At 38.4% G+C, this 14,716-nt stretch overlaps 1 protein-coding gene across 1 annotated transcript in view; it reads left to right on the top strand.

The window, feature by feature from the left end:
* Art3 (arginine methyltransferase 3) overlaps positions 1 to 14,716 on the top strand; it is a 61,101-nt gene that overhangs the window by 15,117 nt on the left and 31,268 nt on the right. Inside the window, exon 4 of the mRNA XM_067144672.2 lies at positions 9,015 to 9,209. Coding sequence (XP_067000773.2) covers positions 9,015 to 9,209 — 195 coding nt within the window. The remainder of the gene's footprint in view (positions 1 to 9,014; positions 9,210 to 14,716) is intronic.

The raw sequence follows: 14,716 nt of genomic DNA, 5'->3' as shown, positions 1-14,716 counted from the left end.
AAAGAAACACGTATATTTTGTTTTTGGAAAATCCCAATAGGAAGGAAGGGTGGAAAAGGTTGAAGAATGGGTCGAATGCCTTTAATGCCTGAAGATATTACAGACCTGAAAATTGGTATTTAGGATCTCCTTTAAAAATAAAGAAAGACGTATTTTTTTGTTTTTGGAAACTCCAATTAATGGGGGGGGGGTGAAAAGGGGGTGATTTTTTAAAATGAGTGTATCTATATCTAAAAACTGTTAAAGTTTATAGATGTAAAAATTGGTATTTAGAATCTCCTTTAAAAATAAAGGAACACGTATTCTTTTGTTTTCGGAAAATCCCAATAGGAAGGGTGTAAAAGGGTGAATAATTGGTTGAATGCCTTTAATGAGGCTACTTATATTTCAGAACCTGAAGACATTACAGACCTGAAAATTGGTATTTGGGATCTACTTTAAAAGTAAAGAAACACGTATTTTTTTGTTTTTGGAAAATCCACTATTGGGGGGTGAAAAGAAGGCGTGAATTTTTTAAAATGAGTGTGTCTACATCTTAAAACTTTAAAATTTACAGATGTAATAATTGGTAGTTAGAATCTCCTCTAAAAATAAAGGAACACGCATTTTTTTGTTTCCTGTAAATCCCAATAGGAGGGGTGTAAAAGGGTGAAAAATGGGCTGAATGGCTTTAATGAGGATACATATATCTCAGAAACGGAAGATATTACAGAACTGAAAATTTGTATATGGGGTCTTCTTTAAAAACAAAGAAACACGTATTTTTTAGTTTTTGGAAAATCCAATTACTGGCGGTTAAACAGAAGTGACAAATTGGGGTGAATTTTTTGAAAGACTATATCTCCAGAATATCTTGGAAACGTAAAATGTTACAGATGTAAAAAGTGGGTGGTTGGAATCTCATGTAAATGTAAAGAAACATAGGTGATTTGTTTTTGGAAACTCCATTTAAGGGGAACTCAAAAGGGGTGAAATTTTAAAATGAGAATTTTTACAGTATGTCTAAAAAAACGTAACATGTTACAGGAGTGAAAAATGGATTTTTTATCTCTATTAAACATAAAGAAACGTGTATTTTTAGTTTTCGGAAATACCACTTGGGTGGAGGGGGGGTGTAAAGGTTTCTAAAAGTGGTGTGGAATTATTTTAATTAGGCTACTGATATCTCAAAAATGAAGGTGTTACAGACGTGAAATTTGATATTTGCAATTTGCTTTAAAAGGAAAGAAACACATATTCTTGGAAAATCCATGAGGGGGGGGGGGGTGAAAGAATTGAAAAATTAATTGACTTAATTGTATGAGAATACATACATCTAATAAAAACTAAAGTTGTTACAGATGTGAAAATTCGTATTTGGATCTCCTTTAAAAACGAAGAAAAACGCGTTTTGTTGGGGGGGGGGGGGCATCTTGGGGGGCGGGAGTGTAAAGGAGTTGAAATCCTTTCATGAGGACACATAAATCGAAAATTGAAGAAGTTAGAGTCGTGATAATTGGTATTTAGAAGATCCTTTACTATTAAAGAAACAAGTATTTTTGTGTGGGAAAATTCACTTGGGGGGGGGGGGGGGAGTAGTGTGAAATGAAGTGAAAAAAGTAAATTATTTTTATAGGGATACTTATATCTCAAAACTGAAGGTAATAGACGTGAACATTGGTGTTTGGAATCTCCTTTAAACATAAAGAAATACGCCTTCTTTTAATTATTTTTTGGGGGGGGGGGGGTGGCGGTATATAAACTTAACGGCGGTGGGGTGTAGAAGGAGGTGAGACCAATTGAGTTTACTGTACTTAATGTACTTATAAGGATCCTCCGTTGCTCAGGCGGCAGCGCGCCGGCCTCTCACAGCTGGGTTCCGTGGTTCAAATCCCGGTCACTCCATGTGACATTCGTGCTGGACAAAACGGAAGCGGGACAGGTTTTTCTCCGGATACTCCGGTTTTCCCTGTCATCATTCATCCCAGCAACATATAATAGTAATAATAATAATAATAATAATAATAATAATAATAATGTTCCGGACCGCCGTCAAATGTGCGGACCGCGCTGGAAACGTCTCCTGGACGGGTAATGACTAAGAATGCAGTCCGGCCGCGGGTTCAGTGCCGCCAAGGCACCCAATATGACACCACGCCGGATCTCCTGAAGGATTTTATCCATATTAAAAATGATTATAGGAAAAGATGGCAAAGATTTACGGACCCAGCTGACCGGGAGGAATACCTGAGCGTAGCCCGGGTAGTACGAAATCGATTGCTGGGAAGAAAGATTGAAAAATGGGAGGAAACGTGCCGTATTCTAATAGAAAACGAGTCAGATAAAGAATTTTGGTGGATTCTCGCTGAAAACGAGTCAGATCGCGAATTTTGGCGGATTATATATCTAAAACAATAAGCATTCAATTATAAATTTCAGTAAAATACCGTAGCGAAGCACGGGTATCTTGCTAGTTGTATAATAAAAAAAGAAGTCGCTTCCGTACAGGCTATGAAGGCCCTGGGAGGGTTGGAACCTCGCACTTGGTGGTGTAGAGTGATTAGCTGTACGCTTGGCCACTTTTGTTCCCAGGAATTAACCTGGTGCTATTTTTTGGTGTAGGCTGAGTGTACTCCAGGGCTATATGCACTTCCGGAAGTGGAAATCTCGTTTCTTAAATTTGTCGACTTGCTGATGAGGAATCAAACCCATGTGCTTCCGGGTGACCTGAGCACTCCTTTACCGCCTCAGCCAGGCGGCCTCTATGCTATTGTATGCCTTTTCTAAATTGAAAATACCATCACTTGTTTCTCTTCCACATTCCCATTGCTTTTCCTCATCTCTCTTATAACGAAGATGGGATCTAGTGTTGTTCTTCCATTTCTAAACCCATATTACATATTGTATTTCTTAAAATTGTCCACTCACCTTTCTTCTCATTCTCCTTTCTAGAATTCTTTCACGATTCTTCAATAATTAAAGTTCTACATATCTACTTATCACCCTTAAAAAAAAAAAATGTTCACTACTGGTCCCTTAGACCCTTGCATCACCAGGGAGCTGAAAACGTTATTATGTAGCCAGGCTGAGTGGCTCAGACAGTTGAGGTGCTGGCCTTCTGACCCCAACTATTCAGGTTAGATCCTGGCTCAGTCCGGTGGTATTTGAAGGTGCTCAAATACATCAGCCTCGTCCAGCACCTTGGCGTCTCTGAAAACTGTAAAAGTAGTTAGTGGAACGTAAAGCTAATAACATGGCATTTACATTATTAAGTCGGATCATTTGGAACTGGAGTGGATCTGGGGTATTGAAAATCCAGGTTGACTGGGGAAAATCAAGAAAAGACAAAACGCATACATACAGAAAATTTCTTTTATTTTGCACAAAGCGTATTTGAAACATATTTGATATTTACACCACGCGGTGTGACCCATCTAGTCACCATGAACAGGCCCAGAAAAACGTGTTTGCTGTATAGTACAGTACAGTATAATTGTTAAAGTAATAATGATTAAAGTAATAACTCTGTTGTAATTTTCACACAAAATGTTTTTATTTTTTGATTTTCCAAACTGTTTGTTTACAAGTTTTAGTTCAATCTGATAATCATTCAAGGCTTCTTAACCTTCATGTATATACTGACCACCGAATTAATGGATCAGTTGAATTTTCAAAGGAAAAAGCATGTTAAATTGATTATTTTCATGAAAAAATAATCTAAGTGATGTTTTCTGTCTCTTATTGCTACCCTTAGTTTCTTAAGATAATTTTTTTCATGGAAATAATCAATGTAAATAATCAAACAAATGTTTCACAATTTAACATGCTTTCAACTCAGCTGGGCTGAGTGGCTCAGATGGTTGAGGTGCTGGCCTTCTGATCCCCAACTTGGCAGGTTTGATCCTGGTTCAGTCCGGTGATATTTGAAAGTGCTCAAATATGTCAGCCTCGTGTGGGTAGATTTACTGACACGCAAAAGAACTTCTGCGGGACTAAATTCCGGCACCTCGGCGCCTCCAAAAAATGTAAAAAAGTAGTTAAGAGGGACATTAAAGTAAATAACATTATTACAGTATTTCCTTTGAATATTCAAGTGATCCATGAATTTTGCCAGTCAGTATACATATCTGCATACACAGTTGAACTCTGATGTCTTGAAGTGCTTTTTTTTTTTTTGCTAGTTGCTTTACGTCTCACCGACACAGATAGGTCTTATGGCGACGATGGGACAGGGAAGGGCTGGGAGTGGGAAGGGAAGCGGCCGTGGCCTTAATTAAGGTACAGCCCCAGCATTTGCCTGGTGTGAAAATGGGAAACCACGGAAAACCATCTTTAGGGTTCGAACCCACTACCTCCTGAATACTGGATACTGGCCGCACTTAAGCGACTGCAGCTATCGAGCTCGGTCTTGAAGTGCTTGCAGGAACTGAACATACTTTTGAGTTATTCAAATTTTCGAGTATAGAAAAAGTGTGTACTACTTCAGACCCACAAACAAAAATCGGCTGTCCCTCACTTTTATCACCAATACTATTATTTTCTTTCTCCATCTACAATTTTAGTATTACAAGATATTGTATTAAAAGTTGCTATTTTTCAAACCAGTTTTCAGGACAGGTTTCTTCTCTGTGGTATTGAAGTTACTGTTCTGAACAGTGCTTGGGTAGGTCAGGAACTCCTAACTTAACATGTCACCCCATACTGTAAACAGCTTATCGGGCGAGTTGGCCGCGCTGTTAGGGGCGCTTGGCCGTAGTGGGAGATTAAGTAATAACTCCAGGAGATAGTGGATTCGAACTCCATAGTCGACAGCCATGAAGATGGTTTTCCGTGGTTTCCCATTTTCACACCAGGCTGTACCTTAATTTAGGCCATGACTGCTTCCTTCCCGCTCCTTGGCCTTTCCTATCCCACCGTCACCGCAAGACCTATCTGTGTCGGTGTGACATAACAGCAGATTGTAAAAAAATTGTGTAAACAGCTTGCATAAGCTATGAATGTATAAATGGGTGTATGGAGACTTTTGTGATTTGATAACATTTCAAAGCCTTCTCTTAATCTTCGAATGTACATATTTAAATGTGTCTCTACACCAGTTTTAATTATTATGTTCTTGCTCATTTGTTTGTGATTTGTTCATGGCTGATGATGATATTTAAATATTGAAACTGGTCCCATGTTAAATAAATGTTGTAAATAACATCTATACAACACGTAATTAGTACTGAATAGGTTGAATCTTATAAATAACTCATCTCTGCTATGTGGATATTGGCGAGGTTGTGACGTAGTGCTCAAAGACTTCTTAGAGGAAAACTGCTTGTTCTGTACTGATATACTGGGTGTAAGGCTATGAGTATAAATATTTCTTGTTGAAGTCAAGAACGATGTTACAAACCAATATACAATCATATTTTTGTAACCTGCAAAACTTATTTTCGGGAGCAAAGGAATACAATTTTGGGAGTAGGCAATAGCTCTTGTTTGCTAATGTTATCCATTAACATATGGCCAACCAAGCCAGACTTAACCGCGGTGCCCTCACTACCTGGGCTCCCCTTCTGTTTTGTAACACGTAACTTCAAAAAAAAAAAAGGTGGAGAAAGTGAGAAAGTCATCAGGTGGGGGGTAGGGTATCCAGCGACGAGCAGAACTTTTAATTAACAAACACATCCCCTTAAACACAGCCAGGACATTGCCACCAGTGAACTCGTTATGCGCACAAATGGTAGCCTTCCTTAGGAAATCCCTGACAGACAACACACACCTTTCCCCTTTCCACCGCCTGCATCTCAATTACTGCTCTCTTAAAAGAGGCCAAGGAGTTACTCTTGTCCCTCCCTTCGCTAGAACAACATCATATTTAAATGGGTTTTACTCAAGGACTGCTCGTACCTGGAACCTTATACCATCTGAGGTAAAGGTGCTTCCTCTTCCTCACTTCCTCCGCGAAGTAAAGAAAATGTATATGTAAATTTAAACCCATATGCGATGTATATAACTTGTATAAAGTAGAATTGCAAGAAGGATTAGTGCAAGTACAGGTGTATGTGGGCGAATGTGTATGCGTGCATGTGTGGGAGTGGTTGTGAATGAGTGTGTGTACAGGAGTATGAGTGAGAGTATAAATGGCTATGTCTTCTTACTGTAATATTTTCAGGATAAATAAAGATGATACTTATTATTCTAAGGGTACAGTGTTTGGAGTGTAAATATGTAAATTTAAAATTGTCTACATAAGTTTATATGTAAATATTCAGTAGAGTTTATGTACACATGTAGAGAAGGAGGCACTTCCGTGTATGTGGGGCTTGCCCTTTCTGCATCCACCTCCCCTAAATTGTACATGTACAATTTAAGGAAAATAAATAATAATAATAATATTCATAACTTGAAATTATATACCTGATAAATGAGTACCCGGAAGCTGCAGTATCGACACTGTTAGCCATTGATCATGCCTAAATAATTTATAGAAGACAAAGCATAAAAATTGCACATATGTATCTTAGCATCACAAAACTGTAACTTTATACTACTATATTCTATATCCCAGGCTTGTGAGAGAAAGTACTGTAATAGGACGAGGTAAACCCTACCTAGCATATGTTGTGACATAGATTTTTCTTTACCAGCTAACAAAATATCTATACTCATACCCCTTACATTCTACACTTATATATAGTGTGTGTGTGTTTCTTCGCCACATTCTTTATATAAAATGTTACGTCTTTATAGCTTACCACATGACCATTATTACAATAAAATTATCGTATTTATTCTAGACCAGAATATTGCATCTTTACTCAGACAGTTTATTCTTGCATTCATTTCACTTGTATTCAGAGTATATGAAATGCTGCAGTTGTGTTGGGAAGGAAATAATTGATGAAGACAAGGGCATATCCACAGGTGGGGAGGGGAGTGTCCAAAGAGTCCAGACACCCCAGGAGTTGTAACAAATGTACTTTTACTAAGCATGTCTGTTATTAGATTATCACCAATGTTGTTCAACATAGCTCTGGATGAAGTCATCAGACAGTGGAGAACAATGAATGAGACAATGGGAATACCAAAGACGCATGTTGGGGATAAAAAGGACAATAGGGCCCAAGTAGATTGTCTAGCCTTTGCGGACGACATAGCTATAGTAAGTGAGACAGAAGAAGATGCAAAGACACAACTCAACAACTTAAGCAATATAGCCGGAAGGGTAGGACTGAGGATCGCCTACAACAAGACAAAGACATTGAATACCATTGAGGATTGGACAACACCGGAAGGCACCGTGCAAAAGGTGGACAAATTCAAGTACCTAGGAGAATTTATAACAGGAAGGAATAGGAGCAATGAGGTAATAACAGAGAGGATAAAGAAGATGCGATCAGCCTTCTGTATGACCAGAGATATATACAATAAAAAAGAATATATCTACAGACGCAAAGATCAGACATTACAAGGCAACGGTGAGAAATGCTGTATTATATGCTGCTGAGACAATAGCACTAGGAAGAAATGGTGCGGAACAACTAGAGAAAGAAGAGAGAAAAATATTGAGGAAAATACTAGCCCCTAAGAGAGGAGGTGAGAGATGGATGAGGAGACCCAGGGAAGAACTATACCGGAACATGAGGACAATCTCAGAAGAAATCAGACTGAAAAGAGCACGGTTTGCGGGACATGTAATCAGGATGAATATGGATAGAATGACGAAAAGAGTATGGGAAACAACAGCGAGGACACGAGGAAAGACAGGAACCAAGTGGGTAGTTGAACTCCGGAAAGATTGGTCAGAATTGGGGATCAAGGTGGAAGAAAAGGAAAATTGGAAAAGCAAGTACATACCGACTAATATGCCAGAGATCAATGATAGGGATGGATACAGGAAAAGGATTGAGAGTCACCAGTGGAGTAGACAAGAGAAGAGGATACTGAATATCTCGGAAGAAGAGCGGGAGAGAAGAAGAGAAATGATGAAGAGGTTCTGGGAGGAGAAGAAGAAAATGCAATCCATGAAGGAGCTGTCCGTGGTCCTACAGAGGCCGTAACGCAAGAAGAAGAAGAAGAAGAATGTCTGTTATTAGTTTCTGCAATCTGCGCAAATCCACCACTCTTACTAGGAACCAAGGACATTCATTTCCTTATAAGGTATTCCTTACCGCCTAAACTCTCCGGAAGTTTGGACACCCACCAAAAGAAAATTCTGGATGAAGACCTACCGTAATGCCCTCCCCCCTCCCCAAACTGAAATCCTGGCTATGTTACCGACTAGGATTACAGAAATAGGAATTTGGAAACATTACCTCAGTTGGCTTTGCAGTATATCACAATAGTCATCTCCAGGTTCCTAGGTGTAAAGGATTGTCGGTTTTCATACAGTGCGTTGTGAAACATCGAGAAATTTCTCTCCACATCAACAGATGTTAAGGGTATCTTCCTCGTCAAAAACACTCACATCAAAATTTTCTCCTTTCAATATTTCACTTATCATCATAATTTGATACCCCTGTTTTTTTTCAAGCATTAGTTTCATTTATTCATTTGATTTTCATTTTCTTTCTTACTACAGAAAAGGTGTTTAACAGGTGATGGTTAAACTAATGGTGATTCGAATTGAGAATGGGCAGTACAAATGTAGTCTAAAGACAATGAAGTTGCCGATAAAGCCGTTAAGATCCAAAAATTAAAGGCTAAATGAAGCCAATAAATGCCAAAAAGGGCAAAATAGGACAAATAATACCCACCATTTTCTGGCCTACATTGACCCAGAATGAACGTATATTATGTTGGGCCTCATCTTCGTTGGACACTCGAAAAAAAACCCTGACTTTTCCTCAACTTCCGAGCCCTAGTTATTACTAATGAATAAGTGAAAACAGATGTGTTGATTACATATTGTAAGTTTCTTATTTCCTCTTTCGTAGTTTGAATCCAGGAACATGTTTCCTACCTTAATAGTTGTGGTAACATTATATCCTCATAATATTTTGCACATTTAATTTAGTTCTGTTAAGTTATATTTTTATTTGTGACAGGTACAAGAGAAGGACAGTATAATACAAAACATGTTGGTAGATATGGAGCGGATGCGACAAGTTACTCAGAACTTGGTTAACGATGGTCAAGGAGAGCCTGATGTGGAGAAAAGTGCTAAGAATATTTATCTCAAGGATGATGAGGGTTATTTCAACACCTATGATCATTTTGGTATTCATCATGAAATGCTCTCGGTAAGTTGATGGTGATTCAATATAAATTCATTTACGAAGGGTGTTCAATTTATAATGCAATACTTTTTTTTCTTTTCTAAAAGCAGGGTGGTTTTATTGAGGATTCAAATACGCCATGTTATTCCCCAATACTTTTGTTACAATACCCTATTTTTCAACATAATCTCCGTTCAGTGCTACAGCCTTATGCCACCGTAATCTGGGGGCCTGCATGGTACCACTCGACTGGTCGATGTCGGAGCCAACGTGGTGCTGCATCGATAACTTCCTCATCATCCACGTAGTGCTTCCCGCGGAGTGCATCCTTCATTGGGCCAAACAGATGGAAGTCAGAAAACGCGAGATCCGGGCAGTAGGTTAGATGAGGAAGAACAGTCCACCAAAGTTATGTGAGCTCCTGTCGGGTGCGCAGATTTACTCTTTGTTTGGTATGCACCTCTGTTACAGATGCCATTTTGAAGGCTAGTTATAACGCTGCCACCTATCAGAAATTAATGAAAATCTACAAGATGAAGTGGGAATATTCAAAGATGTCCCAAACAAAATTTTTTAAACCGAAATTAGCCGAGAGATAAAATGTGTTGCATTGTACAGTATATTGAACGCCCCTCATGTGTCCTGTTACCTAAAAATTTCTGTGCTATTAGAATGTTCAATGTAAGATAAAGTGCTGAGATTTTCAGACCAAGTAGAGGTAACAATTTTCAATTTTCGCGACTTAAGGTGACACTCCGGAGATAAAAATCGATTTTTTGATCATTTTGATGAAATAATTTTTTTTTAATGACTCAAATTGAAAGGATTGAGTTTCTTTTTTCTTGTCACAAAGTTATTCTGCTGATTTCAAACAATTTATATTATTTTTTAAATTAAATATTTTGTGATCACTGCGACAGTCGGATGATTCTTATTTCTGATAACTAATACGTTTTTCATTGCTGTGTGGTCTGTGTCACCATTGTGTAAGACAGCAATATTTTTAAAAAATTCTTCAGTACTGATCACAAGTTAATGATTGATATCAAATTTATGAAAGAGAATGAAATTAAAAGAACTTGTAACGAAATTAATTGCAGTAGTGCAGTAAAGTTATATGATGAATTGTATCTTTATCCCTAGATGATGATGATGATGATGATTATTATTATTATTATTATTATTATTATTATTATTAGCATATGGCAAGGAAATTATACATAATATAGAATATATACACAATAACAAAAACATTGATTCACTTCAGGCATTAGTGTTATCTGTTATATCTGAATGTCCAACTTTTCAATCCACTGTAGTGCTTCCACTGTTGGTGATAGGAAGTCTTCCAAACTACCTGGATAAGCCCGAATTTGACACTCGTTTGCAATGTGGGGAATCGTATGGCGAGGGGCTCCACAGTCACACTCTGGAGATGGTATAAAATTCCACTTGTAGAGAGAATCCCTACTTCTATGACCTGTTCTGATTCTGTTCATTCTGGACCATGTTGCACGTGGCAGTTGGGATCCATTTGCAATTTTTTCCTCTCTGAAGATGTTATGCAGAGGCAAGTCAGGAGAGTTATTCCAGCAGCCTTTCCACTCCTCCAAAGCATTGAAGTTAGTGGATGTCTTCAGAGCAGCATCCCAAAAGGGTGGATGTCGTGATTTCAGTCTTTGGAGACTAAGTGCTGGTATATCATTTAGAACAGGTAGCAGAGGATTCTTGCAGATCTTGTTGTACTCTCGAACAAGAGCACTGAATCTTCATTAGTTAGGTGGCATTATTCCAGACAACAGTGGGAGCCAGTGAACTGGAGTTGATCTGATGATGCCAGATATAAGACACATGCTGGTATTCAATTGTGGGTCAATATACCTTGTTTAAGGGTTATTAATCTACACCAGAGCACAATAGTCAGCAGCAGAGAAAACGAGTGCTAAGGCTGAAGAGTGCAGGGTGTTTGCAGTAGATCCCCAAGTAGTACCAGTTAGCTTCTGAATAATATTGTTTCGGGTTTTCAGTTTCTTCGACAAGTTAAAAAGATGTTGCTTGAATGATAAAGTCCGGTCCAAGGTAACACCAAGATATTTTGGATACCTATTGTGATTAAGTACTCAATTGGAGAAGGTAATATTTAGTTTTAAGTTAGCAAGCCGGCTGCTCAAATGGAAGCAAGAAACCTCCATTTTGGCTGTACTGGGTCTGAGTCTCCATTTCCTGAAATATTCTGTCAATGTGGATAAGTCCTGAGACAAAATGTCTTCAGTTTTCTCAAAGATCTTGTGTTGTGTGGCCAGGGTCAAGTCATCAGCATAGCAGAACTTTCTGGATATTGTTTCTGGAAGATCAGAGATGTACAGATTAAACAGTAGTGGCGATAAAACTGATCCTTGGGGCAAACCATTATGCAGTTTTCTCACTGAGCTTTTCTTTTCATCTAAACAGACCTGGAATTTCCTGTCGCTGATCATGTTGTTGATAAGCTGTGCAATCGTTCTGCAGGGTAGATCTGAGTAAATTAAAATCAATCTTTCCTTCCATTTGGTATCAAAGGCAGCACTGAGATCCACAAAGAAAGCAGATGTTTTAAGCTTTTGCTGGTATCCGGCCACTATGTAAGATGTTAATGAAAGTACTTGACCGTAGCAGTTTCGGTTAGGTCTGAAGCCTGCCTGTTCCACAGGAATGAGTTCTAAAATGGTTGATCCAATTCTGTTGTAGATAAGCCTTTCAAAGAGTTTGTAGCAACAACTAAGGAGGACTATTGGTCTGTAACTTTCAGGTCTATTTTCAGGTTTTCCAGGCTTCAATAAGGAAATAATTTTAGCTTTCTTGAAGTCAGGTGGAATTTGTCCAGTCTGGAGAATGTTCATGTAGAACTGTGCCATCCATCTCTTTGCATTGTCTACCATATGTATGAGGAATTCTGGATGAATTCCATCGAATCCAGGTGCCTTACTGGGTTTTAGTTCTTTGAGGGCCTCTTGAACATCAAGGGCTGTAAAGGGACATGAATAGCTAGATATGCGAGGTGTTGATGATTTCAGAGCACGAAGCTGGCACTTAACATACTTTGTATGCTTCTTATCAGCTGGAGCTCGGGAAATTGTTGCAATATGGGAAGCTATTTGGTCAGGTGTCACCTGAGATTGACCCTTCGCTACTGGTGCACCTTCTCCTAGCCTTCTAAGAAGGCCCCAGGCCTTTCTGCTAGAATGAGTAAAATCTAAGCTTTCGACTGTTTCAACCCATTTTTCTCTTCAGCAATCATCCAAGCTAGCCAGAAGTTTGTTATTGTAGCACTTTCTGCATCCCTGTTTTGTTGGAAATTCGTAAATAATTCCTCATTCTCGGCATTCCAGCCAGGAACATATTCTTTCCGATAGCCCCTGGGCATACATTTCTTAGCAGTAGATATAACTGCGCCAATAAGACGTTGATAACTTTGATGATTTGGGGGAATCCAACAAATGCATTTATCTAGTTCTACAGAGAAGGCACACCAATCGGCTTTCTGGAAATTCCATCGGGGACGTGGCGTTGAACATATAATGGGAATTGTGACACCAAATTTGAGTATTACTGGTCTATGCTGGCTATGAGGGAATTCTCCCATCACTTTGCCTGTAGTGTGCAAGGGATTTCCATTTATATTGGAGCTGACAAAGCATAAATATGGATTTGAATCTCTACTCCAAACAGCTGATCGAAAAGTTCCTTGATCTTTAGCGTCAAATACTAGATGGAGGTTGTTACTTTCGTACCAGTCCATTAATTTAAGTCCACAAACATCTGTTTTAGAATACTTTCTGAGTTCATGATGACTATTGAAATCCCCCACATAGATCGCAGGATGTTCTGCAGTTGGTACAACATACTGAGGCCATAAAATGCATGGTGGTTTGTAGATATTAATGATTGAGACATTATTCAGTCAGATGACAACCTGATGAACGTTTTCTTCTGTGCTTTGAGATAGTAGCTCAGGTTCTTTGATGTTATTACGGACATATGTGGCCACTCCATATGCTTCACGGTAAGTTGCTCCTAGTGCCATGTACCCAGCAATACGACCTCTAGTACTGAGTTGTTCCTCATTAGCAACATGCGTCTTTTGAAAGACAACAACATCTATGTTGTTCTCTCTGAGTACTTTTGAGAGATAATCACACTTTGCTCTGCTGATACTTTCTATATTGAGTTGGAAAAAACAAATAGTGGGGCCAATGTTTCTTGTTAAAGAGCTCTGAGAAGAACTGTTTCGATATGGTGTCTATGACATAATTTGATATCCAGGAGATCCTAGGATAGACTGGCTGCCTATTGCTGTTGCTCGCTTACACCACCCGGGGGATACGTGCAGGGCAGTGAGAAGGTAAATCCTGCGGATGTGAGCAACGTTCATCCTCCCTTAACCCTAGAACTGGCAACTGTTGATATTCAGCATGTTCGTATTTCTTCTCATAATTTTGCTCATTTCTTCAACAGATGTCATGACAGTCTACTTCATGTCATTCTCGATGTTGACAACAGCTGTGAGTTTCACATTCATTCATATTTACAACGTCACAGAAATAAATGAGTATAGTTCTCTGGCGATCTGTTTGAACGCCATTTCTGTAGTATTTGTAAACAAACCTTCACAGGCTCTGCTTTGCTATTCTATTTTATTTTATTTTGTAGTTTTCTGTTCAGTGCAAGATATTTACTTCTGTATATATGTTCTTATTTCAATGATTAAATATGTTTTTAGTACAATGTGTGCCTAATATGGTATCTTTACTTCATTTCGGGAAATTAGTAATGAAGCAGTGCGAAATTTGTTGGAAGATGAAAGTGACGCATCTGACTTTGTGGTTACTGAGAATGAACCGAGAAGTTCAGAGTCAGATTTGGAGTGTTTATCAGCTACTTCTTCACATTAAATATTGGAAAGTGAAAGTGATGACGAACCTCCCCTAAAGCAACCTATAATAACAATATGGTCTAAGGTCACACCTCCAAAGATTGCATGCCAGTTCATTTTCCCTAATATTTTCAAGAATATACCTCTCAAAGTGATGTAACGTTTGCTAGAGCATTACAGATACATTATTGACAATCTGTATATCTCAGTTTGTTTGTGACATGTTCCAGTTTTGTGTACATATGATCAAAAATTGTATTAAATTTTGAATTTAGGAATTGCACTTCTTGGGTAGCCTGCACATTTTTCTAGTCAAAACATTTACACAATTATTTCATGTCACCACGACAATCCTCAGTGTATTAGTTTTACTTAGATGTATAAAACTTTGTAGATTTATTTCATATCTTGCAGATATTTTGTATAGACAAGTAAAAGCTGTCAAATATGGCTTCCACCGCAAGATTTAACATTGCCAGTTCTATGGTTAATACAAAAGAACTAGTGGAAAAAATTGTTATTTGGAAGTACATATGCGTGGTCATATTTTCCATTTCTGGGTCATATTTAGCTATTTTTAAGAGCATATGAGGCGGTCCGTTCCAAAACTCGTCTTATC

This window comes from Anabrus simplex, chromosome 3 (genome assembly GCF_040414725.1).
Source record: "Anabrus simplex isolate iqAnaSimp1 chromosome 3, ASM4041472v1, whole genome shotgun sequence".
Classification (NCBI taxonomy): Eukaryota; Metazoa; Arthropoda; class Insecta; order Orthoptera; family Tettigoniidae; genus Anabrus; species Anabrus simplex.
This window is presented reverse-complemented; position numbering and strand designations above follow the sequence as displayed.